This window comes from Dipodomys merriami, unplaced genomic scaffold, assembly GCF_024711535.1.
Source record: "Dipodomys merriami isolate MVZ:Mamm:240054 unplaced genomic scaffold, mDipMer1.0.p SCAF_5, whole genome shotgun sequence".
Taxonomy (NCBI): Eukaryota; Metazoa; Chordata; class Mammalia; order Rodentia; family Heteromyidae; genus Dipodomys; species Dipodomys merriami.
The window spans coordinates 29,726,390-29,750,281 of NW_027206068.1; the positions used below are offsets into that span (position 1 = coordinate 29,726,390).

The 23,892-nt window shown below is 36.2% G+C and overlaps 1 protein-coding gene across 4 annotated transcripts in view; it reads left to right on the forward strand.

Moving 5' to 3' along the window:
• The window catches only part of Ptpn12 (protein tyrosine phosphatase non-receptor type 12), a 64,216-nt gene extending 41,065 nt beyond the window's left edge, over window positions 1-23,151 (forward strand). The window contains exons 7-18 of one of the 4 annotated variants that reach the window (XM_069996334.1): window positions 490-549; window positions 2,860-3,002; window positions 4,167-4,233; window positions 5,599-5,676; window positions 5,778-5,876; window positions 9,787-9,872; window positions 12,430-13,394; window positions 18,530-18,613; window positions 19,547-19,614; window positions 20,236-20,266; window positions 21,502-21,612; window positions 22,315-23,151. In XM_069996334.1, the coding sequence (XP_069852435.1) occupies window positions 490-549; window positions 2,860-3,002; window positions 4,167-4,233; window positions 5,599-5,676; window positions 5,778-5,876; window positions 9,787-9,872; window positions 12,430-13,394; window positions 18,530-18,613; window positions 19,547-19,614; window positions 20,236-20,266; window positions 21,502-21,612; window positions 22,315-22,376 (1,854 nt within the window). In that variant the 3' untranslated portion in view covers window positions 22,377-23,151. The remainder of the gene's footprint in view (window positions 1-489; window positions 550-2,859; window positions 3,003-4,166; window positions 4,234-5,598; window positions 5,677-5,777; window positions 5,877-9,786; window positions 9,873-12,429; window positions 13,395-18,529; window positions 18,614-19,546; window positions 19,615-20,235; window positions 20,267-21,501; window positions 21,613-22,314) is intronic. The other 3 variants (XM_069996335.1, XM_069996336.1, XM_069996337.1) reach the window with 3 other exon arrangements.
• Window positions 23,152-23,892: the final 741 nt, after the last annotated feature.

Sequence of the window (23,892 nt, forward strand, 5' to 3'; positions counted from 1 at the left end):
ATCATTGAGTTCTTGCTGGAGGCCTTATGCCTCCAAACAGGACTTTTTGTATACTCTGGACACTTAGCTAAACACTATGTCTTGGCCAAGTAGGCCCAGCACTGTTAGTCTCCAAATGACTCTGGGTTGGGTCTTAAGGAAATTCCTGCCTGGCAATTTTTAGCTGCCTGTAATGATAAAAAGGGAGCATTAATCTATTTTGAATCATATCTAGTTGAGTGCATGTCTAAAAAATACACAAAGCAAAGCTTCCTTAATCTACTTGGAGTGACTGATAGAAAACTATCCTATGCAAAACCCAAATGTATGGAAGTGCATTTTGCAAATTCTATTACTAATATACTGTTGTAATTTTTTTAAAGCTTAAACAAATAATTACTAGGTACATCAAGAATTTTAAATGTTAATTTTAGATTAGGGACCTAAAGTATTTTGTTTTTGTGTTTTGTTTTAATGTTTTCATTGACTCACAGATGTTTCTATTTTTAGGAAGATGAACAAGCAAGAACAGATTACTTCATTAGGACACTGTTACTTGAATTTCAAAATGTAAGTTTCATTAGAGATAATCTAAGAATAGTTTTCAGTACTTTTTCTTTGAGTCAGGTTCTTACTATATTACCTAAATTGGCAACTAACAGAAAATCCTCCTGTAGTTTTCAACGAGAAAATATATAAAGTAGTAAACATCTTTATTTTTTACTTACATTAAATAATGAAGAAACTCCAGTGTACCATTTTAGTTTTTTAAGCCTTTTTCTCTTCAAAGTGATATAATTTTAGCTTTTCCTAAATCTATTTGTGAGATTATTATGCTTTCTTTACTGCAAATAATTTTCCTCAACTGCAGTAAGCAAATCATACTATTGTTTACATGATTACTAATCAGTTTTACTTGTTTACTACTTGTTTACTACTGTTTACTACTTGTTTATTACTAATCCCTGCCCCTGGCAGTACTAAGGTTTGAACTCAGAGCCTCACACTTGCTTAATAGATGCCCTACCACTTGAGCCATGCCTTTAATTATTTTTTATTTAGTTACTTTTCAAATAGAATGCCATATTTTTTTCTCCTAACCCATCTGGATTTTATAATCCTTCTATAGATGCCATACCACCACATCTAGCTTATTGGTTGAAATAGGGTCTCACATATTTGCAAGAGCTGAGCTTGAACCTCTCCTCTAGAGAGAGTACCTTGGATTATAGGTGTGAACTACCACACCCAGTGTGCAGTTCTTAAAAGATGAGATCATCAAAGCCAAATGAAGTAGGAACTGGGAATGTAGCTTAGAAGTAGAGTGTTTATCTAGCATACATCAGGCTTTAAGTTCAGTCCTCAATGCTGAACAACATAAAGTAAAACTCAGTGCGGTCATATTTTTAAATATACTTATCTTCCTATTTACAGACAAATATACTTCTTATTCCTTCCTGATCATGTCTCTGTAAATTTATTTTACTTTGGTTATAATAAGTATTACCTTACTAAATTTCTGTAGCAATATCATGCATATAAATCTGCCTAATTTCATAGTGGGAGATATTGTCATTCTCAAAAGGCTTGTAATATGGAAGTTAGATGTAAAATACACTGGAACATGATAAATTATACAGGACTCCTGGCATTCACTTACAGTGAGGATATTCTTAGGGAAAGAACACAAAGGTGTAATGTCTATGTGCCTCTAACAATGTAAAGCAGTTATCAAAATGAACACCAGGAAATGGGAACAAGTTTTTTTTCTTTGTTGTTGTTTTCTTTTTGTCTCATTTTGTTCATTTAAGATGGGGAGGGCGAGCCCCACAGAAATAGCGGGATAAAGGGTGAGCAAATGCAGCACTGGTATTCACTAGACACTACATTGAAAATGAAGTATATAACTTGTGGGTGGAGACAGGAGGGAAAAACTGGAGAGAAGGAGGGAAGGGGTGACATTGACCAAAAAGAAATTACTCATTACCTGACTTGTAACTGTAACCCCATCTGTACATCATCTTTATAGTAAAAGTTTAAAAAATTAAAAAAGACTTTTGTAGCATCAGGACTCTTACATTTTTAAACATTATTAAGTTACCTAGAGAACTTTTATTCATGTGACTTACAGCTTTAGATTTACTATAGTTTCACTTCAAAACAATTTTGGTAATGACTAATCACAGTTGCAGGAAATAGAATGGATCGTGAGTATGATCTCAGTGTTTTGTTAACAAAATGAAAACAGGTTTAAAATTTTTTTTATTTTAAGGGTTGTGGAGTATTGAGATTTGAGCTCAGAACCTTGCCTGACAGGCATTGTACAACTTGAGTCACACCTCCCCAACTCTGTAATACAAATTTTTAAAAACATAAATACAGAAACATGTTTTCCACTAGCTAGCTATTAAAGAAAATGTTAAATGAAATGTTAAAAACAAGATCTTAGTAGTATTCTTAAAATTCATACAGATGGTACCCAGGCTATACTTAAGGATCACTATAAGTTCTTTCTCAGTTTAATACTCTTATTTGTCTTCTAATTAAAATGAATTATACCTAAATGCTTATGGTGTATTAGTTATTAAACCGTATGGAGTATAATTGTTGGATTCCATCCTAAATTTATCACTTCCTATAAAACATTGAACAAGTTATTTAATCTTTCAGTCTCAATTTTTTTACACATAAAATGGAGTTACAACACTGTCTTCCTCATAGAGATTAAATGATTACATATGAGGCCATTAGCATCAGTACATATGTGGTAGTCAGTTTATTTGATTTTGTAAAGTGATATCTTAGAATTGATATATGAGATACAAGTTTTAAATTTTGCAGACATACTTTATAATTATTAAATTTCTATTTTCCTTGAAGGAATCTCGTAGGCTCTATCAGTTTCATTATGTGAATTGGCCAGACCATGACGTTCCTTCATCATTCGATTCTATTCTGGATATGATAAGCTTAATGAGAAAATACCAAGAACATGAAGATGTACCTATTTGTATTCATTGCAGGTACAAAAGAATTTTCGAATGTACAAACACAGAACTTTTAAGTTTGATATTAAATAAGGCTTTATTTCCACATTACTATGATGATAATGATGATGGTGGTGGCGGTGGGTGGTAGTGATCCTGAACCTTTCCTATCCTTAAAATAGTATGTTTGAGACTGAAAAAAAATCTGATTTGAGGGACTGGGAAGGTGGTTCAATGGTAGAGTGCTTGCCTTGCATGCATGAGGCCCTGGGTTCAATTCTTCAGCACCACATGAGCAGAAAAAGCCAGAAGTGACACTGTGGCTCAAGTAGTAGAGCGTTAACCTTGAACAAAAGAGCTTAGGGACAGTGCCCAGGCCCTGAGTTCAACCCCATGACCAACCAAAAATTTTTTTAAAAAATTTCCTCTATATAATGCAGTAATGTAACTTAAAAAAATACTCTCTTAAGCCCCATGACCAACAAAAACAACAAAAAAGAAAATAAAAAGGAATATTCTCCACATACCATTAGGAGTATTTTATTCTTAAAATGGTTTACAATTCATATAGGTAGTACCCAGTAGTAGTTTGAGAATCACTTACCTACAGTTTTTCTCAGTTTAATGCTCTTTATTTGTCTTCTAATTTTGATGACCTGCTACTCTTTTATAAAGTCACTGCTGACTCTCAAGTCAGTTTCTACGCTTATAACACTCTTTATCTTTCATACCTGTTGTAGATTGAAATGATTGAGTGTCGTGCCCCCCCCTCCCCCGCAAGAGCTGAGAACTGAATTTAGGGCCTTGTGCTTATCAGGCAGGTGTTCTTCCACTGAGCTAAATCCCCAGCCCTGAGTTTCCTTTTATCCAACACACAAGAGCCATCTTTAACATATTTTATCTCTGTTGAATGTTGTTAGCTAGACAGGAATTTCTGAGGTAGAATTAGACTTCCAAAGCAAAGGCTTACTACATGTGTTGTGGACTCTTGTCCTTAGAAGTTTCTTTAATTTTAAAAGATAGAAATGTTAACAATAAGAGTGGTACCGTGGACACATTTTCAGTTGTATTTTGTTTACTAAATAAGTAGGATTTTATCTAATTTTCACTTTATGCTTTTGAATGTTATTATGTCCAGTCATATTCATTTCATAGTTCTTTTGTAACAATCAATTTTTTTCTCAAACTTTATATCCTTAGTGCAGGCTGTGGAAGAACAGGGGCCATTTGTGCAATAGATTATACGTGGAATTTACTAAAAGCTGGGGTAAGAATAATTTTTATGTAAAGTATATGTAGTTTATTGATTGTCACTTTCAATTTGGTATTACTTGAAATAAATAGTATACATTTCATTATATATATTTTTCAGCATTTTCTCATGTAAAAAATAAAGATGATGAAAATTTCAAATAGTAATAATAAATAAAGATATTAAAAATATAAATGTTGTACATTGCCTTGATATTGTGTAGTAGAAAAAGGAAGAGTGTTGTCTGAGTGAATGAATTCCTATATTAAAGAAGAAATCCTGTACATCTACTTTTTCAGACAGAATTTGCATTGCCTCTTAAACTCTTGAAAATATATTCAGTAAATATTTATAGTTTGTATGAATTTGTCCATCTGTGTCACATATACTTCATCCACACACACAGTAGGGTCAATGTGTAGCTCCTTGTTTGATTTGTCCTCCCTCTTTTTTCCACGTCCATATCATTATTCCATAATTTTTTTATCTTTTGGGGGAAATATTTATTTTAAACAGTTCCTTATATTTTCTTAATATTTCTCAAATCTGATTATTGTTAATACTCAAATGAAAATTCTAAGTGAAAAAATTAAATTTTCTATTATTTTAATATAACAATGGAAAGAAACATTGATGTATTTACTTTTGGTAGCACTGGGCTGGGATGTAGCTCAGTGGCAAAGTGCTTGCCTAGCAAGTGCAACATCCTGGGTTCAATCCCCAGTACCAAAAAAGATAAAGACAAAAAAAATACAGTTAAAAGAAAAAAAACCCAAACTTTTGGTAGCACTATCATAAACTCATAAACCTCTGGGAATTAATGTGTGACATCAGTATTTTGCCAAGTGTTTTCAGGTCTTTTTTTTTTTATATACCCAGTCCAAGAGACTGGCATTTTGTAGAGTTAGTTCCGTCTTTTATTTTATCTAAAGTTTGAGGTCACAGGTAGCCTCATCTTCTCTTAGAGCTTTTTTTTCTCTTTCTAATCCTTGGCTTTTTCCATATCAAACTTAGTTATCCAAAGAAATTACAGATTCAGTCTGCCATGCCTGTATATATTTCCTTTACTTTAATGAATTAACCTCTTTTAATACCCAGCTTGTACCCACTAGGATTTTTCACAGTTTCTATCTCCACTACTCTTGTTACCATACTTTGGCTAGATTTTTATTTGTTCACTCATCCAGCTCTGCAGCTTGACTCTTGAGGATCTGGGTGCGCTTTGTGTCTACAATGCCATATATAGTGTCTCAGTAAATGTTCACAGTTATCCAGCATGTATCTTAAGGTCTGTGAGAAGTTGATTAGTATTGTACCATGTTCAGTTGTGTGAAGTTTTATATATGTATGTACATATATATATTAAATTCTTTATTTTAGAAAATACCAGAGGAATTTAATGTATTTAATTTAATACAAGAAATGAGAACACAAAGGCATTCTGCAGTACAAACAAAGGTATAGTTGTTGGTTTCACTTTATAAACTGTTTTTTTTTTTTAAATGTCTTCTTGATCGTTTTAAGTCTTTTCCCTTGTTTAACACTTATCTCCCAAATAGGAGCAGTACGAGCTTGTTCATCGAGCCATTGCACAACTGTTTGAAAAACAGTTACAACTGTATGAAATTCATGGAACCCAGAAAATTTCTGATGGTGTAGTAAGTATTCTTGGCCTGTTTTAGCAAACTGCTCCTTGTTTTTGTTTTTTGTCGGTGGTGAGGCTTGAACTGTGGTCTTGGGCACCTGTCCCTCAGCTCTTCAGCTCAAGGTGAGCACTCTACCTCTTGAGCCACAGCACCACTTCCTGTCCTGGAGGTTTATTGGGGATAAAGAATCTCCTGGAGTTTCCAGCTGGGGCTGGCTTTGAACCACGATCCTCAGATCTAGCCTCCTAAGTAGCTAGGATTGCAGGTGTGAACTACTAGTGCCTGGATCAAACTTCTACTTTTTGCCAGGATATAAAATTTAACATTTAAATTGTTGCCTTGTGTTTTATCCAAGGTACTAATACTCATGATAGTTATTATGTTTATATAACCTAGATTTTATTAGCTTGTTCCTCCCTCCTGTTTAATTCTATTTAAATTTTATTTTGTTTTGCCATTGTAAGATTTTGTTGTTATATTGTGGATACTACATGCTTCTTATGTAGACAGGGTCTCATGTAGCTCCAACTGGCATGAAACTTTGATCCTCAGCCTCCTGAATCCTGCAATTATAGGTGTGCACCATCAACCCTAGCATACTATATACTTTTTTGAGCAAAATTTTTGGGAATGTTGTTCTATGTCATTTTAGCACTAATATTCTTATTGAATATTAAAATTCTTGACCCAACAAAAATACTTAATTCTCTTAATGTTCTCATCTCCACCTTAGTTTTCTTAACTAATTATTTCTTTTTTGAATACAATTACTTTGTGCTTAAGTACACTATTTTTTGGAGAAGAATGTCTTTACATCTTTATCATTTAATGTGTAAGTTGAGAAAATGAGCTGTAAAAACTTAACTATCGAGTTTCCTTTTTCCTATTGGATGGTTTTATCAGTTTTCCAGAACATATTTTAATTCTTGGTTTCCCAAATGAGAGATTTGTTACCAAATGCTGATTTCATTTGTTTAGGTAACCTTAATAGTGATAATGAATTTTAGGGACTCTGTATTTCCTGTATTAACTTTGACAGTTTTAGGTTTTAAGGATTTTTATGTGTGCTTTCTTGATCATTTTCTTTAAATGTAAGAATTACCGCATCTTAGGTATTGCAAGTTATCATCTTATTTTTCTACTTAGTTTAATTAAATCCTGTTGTTTAACCTTTTTTGTTGTTGTTGTTGTTGTGGGGCTTGAACTCTGGGCCTGGGTGCTGTCCCTTAGCTCTTCAACTCAAGGCTAGAGCTCTACCACTTGAGCCACAGCACCACTATCTGCTTTTTCTGCTTATGTGGTGCTAAGGAATCGAACCTAGGGCCTCATGCATGCAAGGCAAGCACTCTACCACTGAGCCACCTTCCCAGTAGTCCTTTTTTACAAGCCAAAAGTCCATACTCGGATTATAGTTTTGTTATATACTTGTTTCTATACAATGGGTCAGAGAGTTAGAAATGACTAAGAAACACAATAAAAAGTAATTTATTGGATGAGATGATAAGATGAGAAGTGATGAAGAAATACTTAATGGTAAGTAAGTGGTTACTTAAAACCACTTATCTAGTTGTAGACTCTCAAATGTTTAAAATATATGCACCTGTATTATTTAACACAGGATATATTCTGCTGAAATTATCATTAGGTTCATTAGGTGATTTCAGTTATATGTGAATGTCATAGAGTTGAACTTATGCAATGTAAGCCCTCTACAACCGTAGGCAACGTAACTTTATAGTACAACCTTCATATATGCAGTACACTATGGGTCTGAATGCTTTTATGCAGCAAATGATTATATAAAATTAATGAATGAATTTTGTTAATTGGAGGGATAAATTAATAGAAAAGATTGTCATTCTAGACAGGTTTTTTTTTTTTTTTTTTTTTTCCAACACTTTTCTTCTCGGAAGTCATGTTTTCTAGGGACTTTTAAATACAGGTCACCTTTCCATTTTTGGTGCTGGTCCTGGGGCCTGAGTTCAGGGCCTGGGTGCTGTCCCTGTGCTCAAGACTAACATTCCCCATCTGGCCTTTTGGGTGGGTAATTGGAGATAGTCTCATGCATTTTCCTGCCTGGGCTGGCTTCAAACCATGATCCTCAGATCCCAACTTCTTGAGTAGCTAGGATTACTGGCACCCCAACTTATAGGTCACTTTTTATTAGGTGAGTATAAGAGAATTTAAATCCCAGTTGGAGACAATGCATAATCTAAAAATTGGGAGGGGGGAATCTTCAAATGGAGGTTTGAATAAAATGACTCACTTTAGGGGCTGGGAAGCTGGCTCAGTGGTAGAGTGCTTGCTTCACATGCATGAGGCCCTGGGTTCAATTCCTCAGCACCACATAAGCAGAAAAAGCAGGAAGTGGTGCTGTGGCTCAAGTGGTAGAGCGCTAGCCTTGAGCTGAAGAGCTGAGGAACAGTGCCCAGGCAGAGAGTTCAGGCCCCATGACCAGCAAAAAAAAAAAAAAAAAGATTCACTTTACCATTCTGATTCTGTAAGAAACAATAGTAAACCTTTGTTATGGTTCTTCTGTTGTGTTTGTGCTGTACATTTTGTAATATTGAATCCTGAATATTTTTTTGAATAGTTTCATTTTTAAAGTACCTTATTTTTGTTGTTGTTTTTGCTATTCAAATTTATCGGTAATAAAAACATAAGATATAAAGGTAAAACAAATATTACTATGAGTGATAGTACAGTCATTTGGCAGCAAAACCTAAGTGGACAGGACACTTAATTAACTAATGCTAAAAATTGTCCTTTTTTATGTTTGAAACAGTCCAATAAAAGCAGTTCCATGTAGTTTACCTTACTTAGTGAACTTAATATAAATTTCTATTTTTTAATTTCTATTTTTATATAAGAAGTGTTACGCTACTATTATGTGATTAATGGAAATAATATTTGGATAGTTTCAGGAACCTTTAATAATGGGAAGAGTTCTAAGTTCTGAGGTTATCAGGATCTAAAATTGACCCAAAGTCCTGATTTGCTCAGCATATTGGAATTTTACACATTATCTATATATAATATTAATAGTTACTCTATGTTTGTTCTCAAGAAATCCTTGATTTGGGTAGTAATCATATGTACATATTTCTGTAACAGATGGCTCTGTTGTAGTAGATGGCTGTCAGGGTGAAATTTTCCAGTTTCATGATATAACTGTTTATCTATTTGTTAGGTGTATAAAACTCTTCTAATTCATCCAGAAAAGAGTGACTGGGAATGTGGCTTAGTGGTAGAGTGCTTGCCTAGCATGCATGAAGCCCTAGGTTCAATTCCTCAGTACTGGATAAACAGAAAATGCTGGAAGTGGCGCTGTGGCTCAAGTTGTAGAGTGCTAGCCTTGAGCAAAAGTAGCTCAGGGAACAGAACAGTGCCCAGGCCCTGAGTTCAAGCCCTAGGACTGGCATTTAAAACAAAACAAAACAAAACAAAAAAACGGCATTAACTGTTTCTAGGAAGTAATGTCCACAAGTAGATGTGAAAAATGAAGGACATAAGTTCTATTTTACTGTCTTTTTTCCTCTATTCACATAGAATGAATGTTTCAAGTAGTAGTGATACTGGGGCAAAGGGTGAAGCTATCTTCTTTTATGTTTATTTTCTTGGAAAATCTTTTTTTACAGTAGCATTTGAAATACAAGACATGGGCTAGAATGTAGCTTATGGCGTAGCGCTTGCCTAGCAAGTGCAAAGTCCTAGGTTTGATCCTCAGTACCAAAAAAAGATTTAAAAAAAGAAATACATGATCTGTTATGGTGCACAATTGATATATATACTGTTTATTCATATAAATCTCTCCTGCTGTTTGGTGTTTCAAACTAAAAGCCATAAATAATTTAGTTGAAACATGAAGAAGGAAATTTCCTTTTTCTTCTAATTTGGATGAAACTTTATTTGTTCTTGACAGAATGAAATTACAACTGAAAACGTGGCTAGCTCCATAGATGCTGAGAAACAAGATTCTCCTCCTCCAAAGCCACCAAGGACTCGCAGGTATTCTGAGTCTTAGAACATTTTCTTTGAAAATATTTCATTTTGGGATGGGAAGGTGGCTCAGTGGTAGAGTGCTTGCCTTGCATGCATGGGGCCCTGGGTTTGAGTCCTCAGCCCCACAGAAGCAGAAAGAACTGGAAGTGGTGCTGTGGCTCAAGTGGTAGAGCGCTAGTCTTGAGCTGAAGAGCTCAGGGACAACGCCCAGGCCCAGAGTTCAGGCCCATGACCGCCAAAAAAAAAAAAAAGAAAAAATATATTTTGTTTTATTAATTAAAATGAAAAGTTCATGGGACTGGGATTATGGCTTAGTGGTAGAGTATTTGCCTAGCATTTATGAAGCCCTAGGTTCAATTAATTCAGTACCATAAACAGAAAAGGCCCGAAGTGGTGCTATGGCTCAAGTGCTATAGATTGCTAGCCTTGCGCAAAAGAAGTTCAGGCAGAGTGCTCTGGCTCTGAGTTCAAGCCCCAGGACTGGCAAAAAAAAAAAAAAAAAAGTTTCTGAGTTTTAGAAAAATTAGTTTTTAGATTAATTTAAATCTATTTTTTTCAGATGTATAACGTGTATGATGATTTATGGTATGATAAACCTTTTATTTCTTTTAGAATAAAATATTGGTAGTAAGCCAGGCACTGGTAGCTCATGATTGTAATCCTATTTATTTAGATGGCTAAGACCTAAAGATCTTGGTTCAGAGCCAGCCCAGCCAGGAAAGTCTGTGAAACTCTTTTTTTTTTTTTTTTTTTGTCGGTCGTGGGGCTTGAACTCTGGGCCTGAGCGCTATCCCTCAGCTCTTCAGCTCAAGGTGAGCACTCTACCACTTGAGCTACAGCGCCACTTCCGGTTTTCTGGTGGTTTATTGGAGATAGGAGTCTCACGGTCTCTCCTGCCCGGGCTGGCTTTGAACCGCAATCCTCAGATCTCAGCCTCCTGAGTAGCTAGGATTACAGGCGTGAGCCACCAGCGCCCGGCTCTGTCTGTGAAACTCTTATCTATAATTAACCACCAAAAAACTGGATGTGGAGCTGTGGCTCAAGTGGCAGAGCAATGGCCTTGAGCAGAAAAGCTCAGGGACAACACTCCGGCTCAAAGTTGAAGCCTCAAGATTGGCACAAGAAAAAGAAAGAGGGGCTGGGAAGGTGGCTCAGTGGTAGAGCACTTGCCTTGCATGCATGAGGCCCTGGGTTCAATTCCTCAGCACCACATAAGCAGAAAGAAAAAAGCTGGAAGTGGCGCTGTGGCTCAAGTGGTACAGTGCTAGCATTGAGCTGAAGAGCTGAGGGACAATGCCCAGGCCCAGAGTTCAGGCCCCACAACTGGACCCCCCCCCCCCAAAAATAAAAAGACAACTAAGAAATAATCAGAATTTCAAAACTATATTACTTCTAATCTAGATTCATAGCATGGAAAAATTTAATACCTTTGCATTGTGGTATACAATGGTAATCCTAGCACCTGGGAAGTTGAGTCACAAGGACTATGAGTTCAAGACTAAACTATACTATTTAGTGAGATCCTGTCTCAAAAAAACAAAGAAAAGAAGTCTGCCTTGTATATAATGCTTAAGCAGTTAGAAAATGTAACTTCCTCTGTAACTTATACCTATCAAGATCAAGATGAGGGCTAGGAAACATGAAAGTCTGAAACCGGGGTTCTTTGGTAGCCTGGAGTACTATGGGTTCACCTTGAAGCAAGAAAATGGATATATCTAAGAGGTATTTCTGTGATATTGTGTTTGACCTATCCTTAGGGAAAAACAAGGAGTTAAAAAAGGAAAGAAGGGCTGGGAAGGTGGCTCAGTGGTAGAGTGCTTGCCGTGCATGCATGTGGCCCTGGGTTTGATTCCTCAGCACCACATAAGCAAAAAGAAAAAAAGCCGGAAGTGGTGCTGTGGCTCAAGTGGTAGAGGGATAGCCTTGAGCTGAATTGCTGAGGGACAGCACCCAGGCCCAGAGTTCAGGCCCCATGACTGGACCTCCCCCCCCCCCAAAAAAAAAAAAAAAAAAACCAAAGGAAAGAAATGTCATAGGGTTGAATTATTGTCTCTTGTCATAAGATTGAATTTAACTGAAAATTAGAATTAAGAATCTCGGAAATGACCAGGTAGGGTGGTGCACATCTGTTAATCACAGCCACTGGAAGCATAGGTAAGAGGGCCAGCATCTGAGACTAGACAGGCAAAAGTAGGGAATCCCAACTGAAAATAGCTAAAGCAAAACAGTAAGGCCCAGAATATGGGTCAGGTTGTTTGGTTGTCGCTTACAAAGTATGGGCCATGAGTTCAAACTCCCCAAATAAAAGTATCTTGGAAAGATCAAGATATAATAGTGTAAATATTATTGAGGTAAGTCTTAGAAGCAGCTGTGAAAAAGTTAAAAGATAAATGCCTCTGGCTAGGGAGGATGGTAGAAGGGAAAATAGTTTTCATTAAGTCTTGTGTTATATGACTTTTCCAAGTTTTATATAAATGTCATATATCAGCTTACTTTCAGGAAACAGCCTTTTCTTTCTTTAGAGGATAGACATTCTTAAATACCTTTTGGTAATGTCTTCCAGTTGCCTTGTAGAAGGAGATGCTAAGGAAGAAATACTACAGCCACCAGAACCTCACCCAGTACCACCCATCTTGACACCATCTCCCCCGTCAGCCTTTCCAACAGTCACCACTGTGTGGCAAGACAATGACAGATACCACCCAAAGCCAGTGCTGCACATGGTTTCATCAGAACAGTCAACAGACCTCAACAGAAACTATAATAAGTCAACAGATGTTCCAGGGAAAAATGAACCAACTGTTGAACAGGCAGATAAAAAATTGGAACGAAACTTAAGTTTTGAGATTAAGAAGGTCCCTCTCCAGGAAGGACCAAAAAGTTTTGATGGGAACACCCTCTTGAATAGAGGACATGCAATTAAAATTAAATCTGCTTCCTCTTGTATGGTTGATAAAATGTCTAAGCCACAGGAGTTAAGTTCAGGGGATGTAAAAGTTGATGATAATCCTGAGAATTCTTGTGTGGACTACATTACAACACAGTCAAACAAGGTTTCTGCACCTTCAGAAGAATCACAGAATTCAGATACACCACCAAGGCCAGACCGCTTGCCTCTTGATAAAAAAGGACATGCAACGTGGTCATTTCATGGACCAGAAAATGCCACACCCACAACTGATTCATCTGAAGGCAAATCCTCAGATACTATGAAAACTATGAAAACTGTGAGTTCAACGCCCAACCCTACAACAGAAGCTGAAATCCATGATCTTGTGGATCATCATAGCAGTTCACCTCTATACATAGCACCCCTTAGCTTTACTAATCCCCTTCACTCTGATGATTCAGACTCAGATGAAAGGACTTCTGATGGTGCTGTGACAAAAAAGAAAACTACAATTTCAACAGCAAGTGCCACAGTTTCTGCTGCCACCAGCACCGAAATCATTTCTACGAGGAAAGTATTGCCCATGTCCATTGCTAGACATGATGTAGCAGGAACCATACATTCAGGTGCTGAACAAGGTAATAATGGAGTGTTTACCATGTGACTATCACTGCCATGTGCCAGTCACTGTTCAAAGACTTCAGCTGTGCTAATTCATTTGTTTTACACCATACACTACAATCTACAACAGAATAACTTTTTTGAAATAAGCTTTTATTTGTTGTTACTTTAATTTGATTACTGTATTAGTTTATTTTTGTTTTTCCAAAATATTTTTATTGTTGTAACTAGAATATTTTTCTTCTGTATTATAGCTCTTAGTACTTTGCCTGGTCAAAATTTGATTAGACAAATTAGAAGTAATTTGGCAAGATAAAATTGTTTAAGTAATTGACACAGTAGCATAGAATGGCTTTGGATGGCTATTTAATTTCACTCTTAAATGCCTGCTTAGTCATCTTTTTTGTCTCCTGTAGCTATAAAATTTTTTTTGCAGACACTTTTCAATAAAATTGCCTTCAATTTTGAGTTTAATCTAAGAGCCTTATTGGAAACTGCCCAGTAGAATAAAGTAGTTTATTTAGAACTGAGCAGGATACATATAACTAAGTAGGTATCAAAGCTATTATCTGATTAATGATTCCTTAAGCAGTCTTATTTATTCAAAATAACACCTAAACTCAATGTGTATTATTGATTTATATTTTTAATTTATTTTGAGGCATGTCTGCCTATGTAATATAGACTTGCCTGGAATTTCTGATCCAGGATCCCTCATGCTGGAATTACAGGGTACACAGGCAGTGTATTATTAGTTTTTGAAACTCCTCTGTGGTGTTCTATAAGCAATATGGCTGCCTTATTAAAGTAGACCACAAAGTTGAGAGCAAACATAGAAATTCTGAAATCTTTTTACTGATACCTTGACTATAATGGTCATTTAGCTGTCAATGAAGTATTATAGTGACTCATACAGACTGATACTTATAAGTGCTATGAACTTGCACATTGACTTTTATTTCTGACCCACTGTAGTAGTACCCCTACTGTGGTACTTTAATTTTCCCTAATTGTACATACTTTGGGTTTTGTCTCTAGAATAATAGAGTCAGTGAGAGTCTAAGCTAGTTTTTAAGTAGAATTCTTGATTCTATAATTTACTTGAAGGATCTTCAGATGGTCATGGTTGCTATAATATGAATTACTTTACCAATTTGCTATAATTTTAAGTTATTAATATATTTTCTTCCTCAACTTCAGAGTTTCAACTACAATTGCCAACCTATACCTATACCAGAAAATTATGTGGACATTTTAATTTGGGCTTTTTGTTTCAGGCTGAGGCGCTGTGTGTGTGTGTGTGTGTGTGTGTGTGTGTGTGTGTGTGTGTGTGTGTGTGTGTGTGTGTGTGTGTGTGTGTGTGTGTGTGTGTGTGTGTGTGTGTGTGTGTGTGTGTGTGTGTGTGTGTGTGTGTGTGTGTGTGTGTGTTTCTATGTTTTAAACCAGGTGTCAGTTGCTTATGCCTATAAATCTAGGTACTCAAGAGGCTGAGATCCGAGGACCACGGGTTCATACTTTTATCTGCTGGTAAACACCAAAAAACTGGAAGTGGAGCTGTGACTCAAGTGGTAGAATACTAACCTTGAGCCAAAAAAAAGAAAAAGGTTAAGGACAGTGTCCAGGCCCTGAGTTTAAGCCTTAGGACTAGCCCCCAAAACAAAAAACAAATGTATTAGCTGGGAATAGAGTTTAGTAAGGACAGAAAAGATGTATGATACATTTATTAAAAGTTAACTGCCATGACCAGTAGTGATAGTAGAAACCTTCCTTAAAAGTCATAAATATTGTGCAGGGATTGAAAAACACCCTGCTCTATACTAGCTCACTTCTGTTCTTTGTGTAATTGTATTTCAAAACAAAGATCACTGTAAATCTGTTTGCTAGTTTCTTTTCACTATACCCTACCCATGCTACTGTTTTGACGATAACTGAAGGGTTTTTCTGTAAATGTTCATTGTTAAAACCTAACTACCAGAAATCCTTTTGTCCTTTTTTTTTTTCTTTTTGAGAGGGGCTCTTGCTATGTAGTTTTGGTAGTCCTATTTATTTTAATTGTTGCTAATCATTTATCTTGTAGATTGCTTTATGTTATATAATGATTTATATATTATTTAATTATATATATTATTACATTATATATTCATTGTTTGACCATTAACACAGAATTGGGGGTGGGTCTCCTTTTTTTTGTGCCTGGGACTTGAACTCAGGGCCTGGACATTGTCCTTGAGCTTTTTTGATCAAATCTAGTGTTCTGCCACTTGAGTCTTAACTCTACTTCTGGGTTTTGTTTTGTTTGTTTTTGGTAGTTAATTGGAGGTAAGAGTCTTGAGGGCTTTCCTGCCTAGGCTGGCTCCAATCCACAATCCACAGATCTCAGTCAGATTCCTGAAGTAGTTAGGATAACAGACTTAAGCCAATAGTGAATTAACCTCAGCAATTTGGTATTGATATCTAAAGTAGCATTTTGTATAAGTTTTACTACTCTATGAAAAATCCTGGCTGTGAGTTCCCCTTGCATGGATGCTCTAGGGCTTCATTCATGCCAAACTTAGGCCAAATTTCATGACTCACACCTCCAGAAAGGTTCTTCAGAGTAAGGTTTGTAACAAAAGAGACAATCCAGGAAGAAACGTAGTGGAGAAGCAAAGGGCCACAGTTAGAGAATGAACTTCTCTAGTGGTGAGAATTGTCATGATAGAAAAGGTAGTTTCTGAGATACTTTAAATAATTAGAAACATGTAGAATTACACTTCCTTCTGTGTTTTTTAATTTATGAAATAATGCCACAGTGCCATGTTTATGAATCCCTTTCTTGGAACAGCAGTCTCTTCGTTTGTGAAGGGTTAGGAACAGCAAGAAGAAATGCGTTTGTATTGCCAGTGCTAGGATAAGGTAGATGGTTCTTCAATGATGAGACAGTTCTAGCACTCTGAGGAGATAAGTCACGTTGAAATAGAACTCTCAGCAGAATCCAAAGACTGTATTTTCTTGTATCTCCTGTTGAAAACACAAGAAAAGCAAGAGCAGTGGCTGAGAAGGTGGCTCAGTGGTAGAGCGCTTGCCTTGCATGCATGAGGCTCTGGGTTTGATTCCTCAGCACCACATAAGCAAAAATAAAAAAGCCGGAAGTGGTGCTATGGCTCAAGTGGTAGCGTGCTAGTCTTGAGCTGAAGAGCTGAGGAACAGCACCCAGGCCCAGAGTTCAGGCCCCACGACCGAACCTCAAAAAAAGAAGAAAAAAAAAGCAAGAGCAGTGTGATATCTGCTTTAATACTTCTTGAAAATTTACTTGATTTTCTGTGTTTGGGTTTTTTTAATAGTAGTTTATCAATTTTGGGGGGTTTTTTGTTTTGGGGATTTTTGTTTTGGTTTTGGTTTTTTTGTCCATTGTGGGCCTTGAACTCTGAGCCTGGGCGCTGTCCCTCAGCTCTTCAGCTCAAGGCTAGTGCTCTACCACTTGAGCCACAGTGCCTGCTTCTGGCTTTTTCGGTTTGTGTGGTGCTGAGGAATCAAACCTCATGCATGCAAGGCAAGCACTCCTACTACTGAGCCACCTTCCCAGCCATAGTTTAACAGTTTTATGGCCAAACTGTTTTGTTCCTTTTAAAAGAGAGGAACCAAATAATACTGAATTCTCACATTCCCATTATCTTTTCCTATCCTTGTAGCCTAAGAGTCTACACATACCATAGTCTGTTCACATTTTTTTTTTTCTGTACCAGCAGTAAAAACTCAAAGATCTAATATTTTCCTCTGTCCCAACTCATAAAGCTAACTTTATGCCAAAAAGGCTAATGTCCTTATGCCAAAAGCTAATTTTGTTTCTCAAAAGTACAGCCATGTGCCACTGTTCACAAGACTTTAGACAGTAAGTTAATAGTCATTAACTTTTTTTGGCGGGGGGGGGGGGGATCCAGTTGTGGGGCCTGAACTCTGGGCCTGGGGCGCTGTCCCTCAGCTCTTCAGCTCAAAGCTAGCTCTCTACCACTTGAGCCACAGCACCACTTCGGACTTTTTTCTTTTTGCTTATGTGGTGCTGAGGAATCGAACCCAGGGTCTCATGCATGCAAGGCAAGCGCTCTACTACTGAACCACCTTCCCAGCCCAGTCATTAAATTTTTAATAGCTCTGTTTTTATGTACATTAGAAGAATAACTAGCACTTCAAATATTCAGTTATGGTAGAAAAATGTGACTAAAGTACTTGAATTAAAAATAAGCGGCCAGGTGCCTGTGGCATATGCCTGTTTTTCTAGACACAGAAAACTAAGAGAAAAAGCTAATCCTAGCTACTCAGGAGGCCTAGATCTGAGGATCATGGTTCAAAGGCAGCCTGATCAGTAAAGTCCCTGAGACTAAGCTGGGAGTGGAGCTGTGGCTCAGGTGGTAGGGCAGTAGCCTTGAGCACAAATGTGTAAGGACAGTGCCTAGGTCCTATTCAAGCCCCAGGACCAGCACAATTTTTTTTTAAAATAAGTAGCCAGACGTCTTTGGCTCATCATGCCTGTAATCTGAGCTATTCAGGAAGCTAAGATCTGAGGATTATGGTTTGAAGTCAGCTTGGACAAAAAAAAAAAAAAATTCCCGAGAGTCTTATCTAAAATTAGCCAGAACAACAAAAATAAAAGCCAGAAGTGGAAGTGTGGCTCAAGTGTCAGAGCACCAGCCTTGAGCAGAAAAGCTAAGCAAGAATGTGAGACCTTGAGTTCATACCCTACCCAGTGCTGGTACCAAAAAAAAAAAAAAAAAAAAAAGGAAGAGAACAAGTTTAGTAAGTGAACAAGACAGAACTTACGTAGTTGAATCTAGTTTGGGAAACAGTGTCTTAAATGACTACAGCTCTCCTTTTTAGGATCTAATGCATTACAAAAGTCCCAAGTGATTTCTCTACTGAACACTTTTTTCACCTCATAGGACAGTTTGGAGTGTTGAGAAAATTATGGAAGAGTCATTTTCTGTGTCCAGTATTGATAGAGTACATTCTTTCCTCAGTAAGCTTCATCACTCTTTAATAATAAGATAATGGTAAAGGTATTTAAAAAGTGGTTGTTAGATCCTTGTGATAGGGAACCTTAGCATATCAAGAAAGCTCTGACTTCAGATGATATATTGTTAATTTTTAATAATTTGTCTAAATTTTATGTATTTAGATGTTGACATTAGTGAAGATTCACCTCCTCCCCTACCTGAAAGAACTCCTGAATCTTTTGTACTAGCAAGTGAACAGAGTGAGTGTGAGTGTCTTCTACTTTTACCTGTATTTTATATCCTAATGTTAAACTCTAGAAAAAAAATGGCTGATTTTAATCTAGTAACTATTGTGCTGAATAATTAAAAAGCAGAAATAGGATTAATGGTTACTTGCTTTTAATTTCTTGTTTTAAAATAACAAAATTATATTTCTAAGATTTCTAAGATGACTAAATTTATTAGATACTAAAGTTAGTTAAATGCAATCACAAATATATTTTCAGTTAGTGTGTTACTTCATGCATTAAGTAGCACTTGTTTAGGAGAACATTAGTTGCTTCACTTTTTAGTGTAGGTAACAGCATTTAAACTGGTTTGTTGGATAGGCATCAATTAGTCTGTTGATGTTAACTAAAAGACATTAATGACTTCTGAGATTAGTGAGAATGGGGAGAAAGTGATCTTCTTTCAAAGCATTAATAATGTGCCCCTTCTAAACAGAATGTGAAGATGAGAATTTGTTTACAGTATCTAATGTTCAGTGGTGAATTTTTTTTTTAAAGATACTCAACAGTGAAGTTCAATATACTTCTACTGCCTACGTCTCACATTATCTAGATGCCAATAAACAACTGAATTTATTTAGTTAAATTTTAAGGCAAGAAACTCAGAAGTTTTCTTGAATTAATGGGAACAGTTTTTGTGAAAGCAATAGTTGCTACAAATGTGTAGTATCTTTTTATATATAATTTTCCCTTCAGTTTTTGTTGATTTTTGTTTCATGTTTCCCCTCCCCTTTTCTTTGGTTTGTTTTGTTTTTGTAGTTCTGGGTATCAAACCCAAACCCTTGCACATCCTAGGCATTTGCTGCTTCACTGACCTACAATCCCTAACACTTTTTTTTGTATATACTATAATACAAAGAAATTACAAGTATGAAGGATGTAATTTTAATTTTAAGATTTCATTTTTCTCAGATATACCTATAAGATCTGAATGGAGTGAACTTCAAAGTCAGGAATGGTCTGAACAAAGAGAGTCTGAAGTGAGTCATGTTTGGATTGGAGTAGCTGTAGCATAATACTTTTGTTGTCAATTTATAGTTGTTTGTTAAAACTTATCATCTGAAAACCATTAAATATAGTTTGTAATTTTTGTCAGCATTATTTATACTAAGAATCCTAGTGAAAGTTCTGTTATAAAAGATAGGGTATGATTTATTTTTAAAGATATTTATGTATGTGGCTACTACTTTAGAGAATTATTGGTCAACCTGTTTTTGAAATCTGTAAAGTATGCCATGTTTCAAAATTTTTTGGAGCTATAAACAGGACTATTTTGGGGTTCATGTTATTTCCCTAGATTTTGTTACCTCACCATAACATTTCTGGCCATATTCGGTTTCTTTTGCATCTTGGAAATGTGTTAGTACTTAAAAATATTTTGACCATGGTTAATGTTTTTTTATTTCATCACAACCAGTACTTTCCCCTTATTACATCTCTGACATAAATAACATGATGCATTTGAATTGTCACATAAAGTTGTAGAAAAGCCACATTGAAAATTTGAAAGTTTTATTTTCTTGGGAAATGTACCTGTAGCAAAACCTTATCTGTACATAAAATGAATTTATTGTCATAGCTATTAAATGTCTTCCTTATAGGACTTGATAACCTCTGGATATGAAAAATGTGGTAAGTAGTGGTTCAGTGTTAACTTTCACAATAGACCTTATAAAACAGCATGTATCATTAGTTGTACTTTTTATTTGGTTTTATTTCTATATATAAAGAACAACTTCCCTAGAATATTTATTTGTTTTAATTCTTTTTTTTTTTTTTTTTTTTGTCCGTGGTGGGGCTTGAACTCTGGGCTTGGGCGCTGTCCCTGCGCTCTTCAGCTCAAGGTGAGCGCTCTACCGCTTGAGCCACAGCGACAATTCCAGTTTTCAAGTGGTTTATTGGAGACAAGAGTCTCATGGACTTTCCTGCCCGGGCTGGCTTTGAACCACGATCCTCAGATCTCAGCTTCCTGAGTAGCTAGGCATGAGCCACCGGCGCCCGGCTGTTTTAATTCTTTTAAAATAATTTCACCACTCTAAGTTATGATCTGGAAAATTTAAGAACTTTTTTATTAATGACAGTGTATGAGAAATAATTTTATACTGTTCATAAATACAGAAGCTGGGATATTACTCAGTGAGTGAGCATATGCTTAGTATGGCTTTTTTTTGGTGCAGGTCTTGGAGCTTGAACTCAGAATCTGAGTTTTCTTTGTTCAAAGTTAATGCTCACCCACTTGAGCCACAGCTCTGCTTCTGGCTATTTTTGGTACTTAGTTGGAGATCAGTGTTTCCTACCTAGGCTGGCTTTCGAGCTGTGTGATCCTGAGGTCTCAGGCTCCTGAGTTACTAGAATTATAGGTGTGAGCCACTGGTACCCAGCTGCTGTTAAGAAAAAAAAAGTATGCACAAGGTGATGGCACATGCCTATAACCCCAGCAGGCTGAGATAGGATTATGAATTTGACACCATTCTAAGCTACACAGTGAGACCCTGTTATCTCAAAACAACTCACTTTTTTTTCCCCCGGTCGTCGAGCCTGAACTCTGGGCCTGGGTACTGTCCCTCAGCTCTTCAGCTCAAGGCTAGCACTCTACCACTTGGGCCATAGCTCCACTTTGGGCTTTTTCTGCTTCTGTGTTGCTGAGGAATTGAACCCAGGGCCTCATGCATGTGAGGCAAGCGCTCTACCACTGAGCCATCTTCCCAGCACCACATTTACTCTTTTGTACTTAGCAAAGCCTCTAAAATTATGGTAACTTTAAATAAAACTTGTCTCTCTTAGTTATTGCTAACATGAAGCTGTTACAAAGTGCTGTGTATGATGCTTCATGTAAAGGATGATTGATAGATTGGTTTGTATTTCAGATCATGTATCAGGAGGTAATCACATCACAGAGACTTGTACAGAATGTCCACCTACTTTCAGTGACAAGAAAGATCAAGTAACAGAAAGTCCAACAGAAGCCACAGATATTGGTAATTTGTTTAATAAATACTTTTAAATTTTAGTTAATGCAGGCAAGAGAGAGAAAAGATGGTTTTCTCTTGTTTCAGTATTTCTAAAAGCAATTTTAGTATGATTTCTTCAGGTTGCAAAGAATAAAACAATCAGAATTGCTTCGAAGTAATTAGAAAATAAATGAAGTAATTTGCCTAGTTCCATACTAAGATTATAAAATAAAATACTTCTGTTTGCATATACTGTTTTGTACAAAGAGGTTTTCGTTATGACATTTCCATATATAAATACAATGTATCCTGATCAAACTTCCCTCTTATCATTCTCCCTTGCCCCTTATTAAAATGATTACAACAGAAGAACTAAAATACTTAAAAAAATGTAATGTATAACCAAAGAAGGAAAAGAAGACTAAAACTTAGTCTTTGGTATTTTGTTTCCTTTGGTAAATGTAGTTTTGGGGTTGTTTGTGATGGGGCTTCCCTATGTTGCCCATGCTAGGACAGTATACTGGACTTAAAGGCGGTGTGCCTGCTCATATTTTTTTTTAAGAAGCAATTATTTTAAAACACCTAGAATAGATGTACAGTTTTTTTAATTTGCTTTGTTTTCCCATCTGTAAATAACTTTCCAAGAAATGAGAGTGTCTGTGGGTACAGTTTTAGTGACATAAAAGTATTTTTGAACATTGATCAGTTAATCTGGTGTTTTGCTTATAGGTTTTGGTAATCGCTGTGGCAAACCAAAAGGACCAAGAGACCCACCTTCTGAATGGACATGATTCAGGGAATACAACCTTTAAATTATACTGGAAAATTCAAGTGCCACTGAAAGCCAGATTTATAGTATTCCATCTTTAAAATGTGGGACTAACAGCAGTGTAGATTGTTACCTTAGTATTTTTTGCTGGGATCATCTACCTGCCTTATACTACAGTTAGGAAAAAGTATTACATATGGTTTATTTTGTAACTTCAAGTATTATTGCCTTAATGTCTCTTAACCCTGTTACACGCTGCTTGTAGACCTGTTAATACAGTAATAATTTTATGATGAATTGAGTTCATGGACTATTTTGCTGTTTTATCATGTATGCATTATTTTGTATATGTACAGGGCAAGTAGTTATATAATTTGATAAAGTTGGAGTCATAAAATATTATTAACAGAAGATGTAAGAAATTTCTGCATGGTCTAAATCTTTGTGTATCTTATTTGTAAATTATTTGCCCTGAAATTTTAGAAAATAGTTTCTGAATTTTAAAATTGCTGGATTCATGCAGCCAGCATTGCAGGTTATCAGCGATCAAAGATTGTAATAATAATACATTTTGTAAATTGTATGGAAAAGGTTATTTTTATATTATAAATTGTCTAATTGTCCATCCTAATTGTTTTGTTTTCATCTAGTTATGGAGATTCAGTAAGTGCCTTGGAACAATATTGAATTCTCTTAGCTCATGTGTGTTACTTTAATATTGGAACTCAACTGGGTTTAGAAGACTATCAAAATATTTGACCTGCCATTAAAAACAAAAACAACAATTTTACAGTGCATACATATTGTCTTGGTTTTTATTCCTAGAAAACCAAACCTACTATTTTGGTATCTTAGCCTTGCTTATTTTTTTAGTTGCAAGTATGAATCAGATACAAAATTTCAGTTTAGGACTAGACATGATGGTACATTCCTGTCGTCCCAGGAGACTGGGAGACTGAGACCGAGACTGAGGTTGGAGGATTGCTTGAGCCTCACTAGTTGGAAACTAGACAGCTATAGGCAGGGCTCAAAAGGCAGATTGCCAGCCTAAGTTTCACATAACCTTACCCTGAGGAGCAAAGTGAAGAGAAAGGTTAAATAAATAAAAAGAGTTAGCGAGGAGCACTTCCTGCAAAATACATGTCTCTGTTAATCATAAATACTTACACTTGAGTCAGCACTAGGTATCTTGTCTTGGCCTCCCAAAGCCTACTAGAACACCTAACATGAGTTTAAGAGGGAGGAACTTGTTGGGCACCGGTGGCTCCTGCCTATAATCAATCTTAGCTATTCGGGTGGCTGAAATCCGAGGATTGTAGTTCAAGGCCAGCTCTGGCAGGAAAGTCCATCTCCAATAAACTACTCAGAAAAAGCCAGATATGGCACTGTAGCTCAAGTGGGAGAGCTCTATCCTTAAGCACAAAGAGGCTCACAAACAGCACCCAGGACTGGCAAGAAAAAAAAATTTAAAGAGGGAGGAACTTGTTTTTTCCCATCTCATGATAGGTACACAATTTCCATCCATAAATACAAAGCCT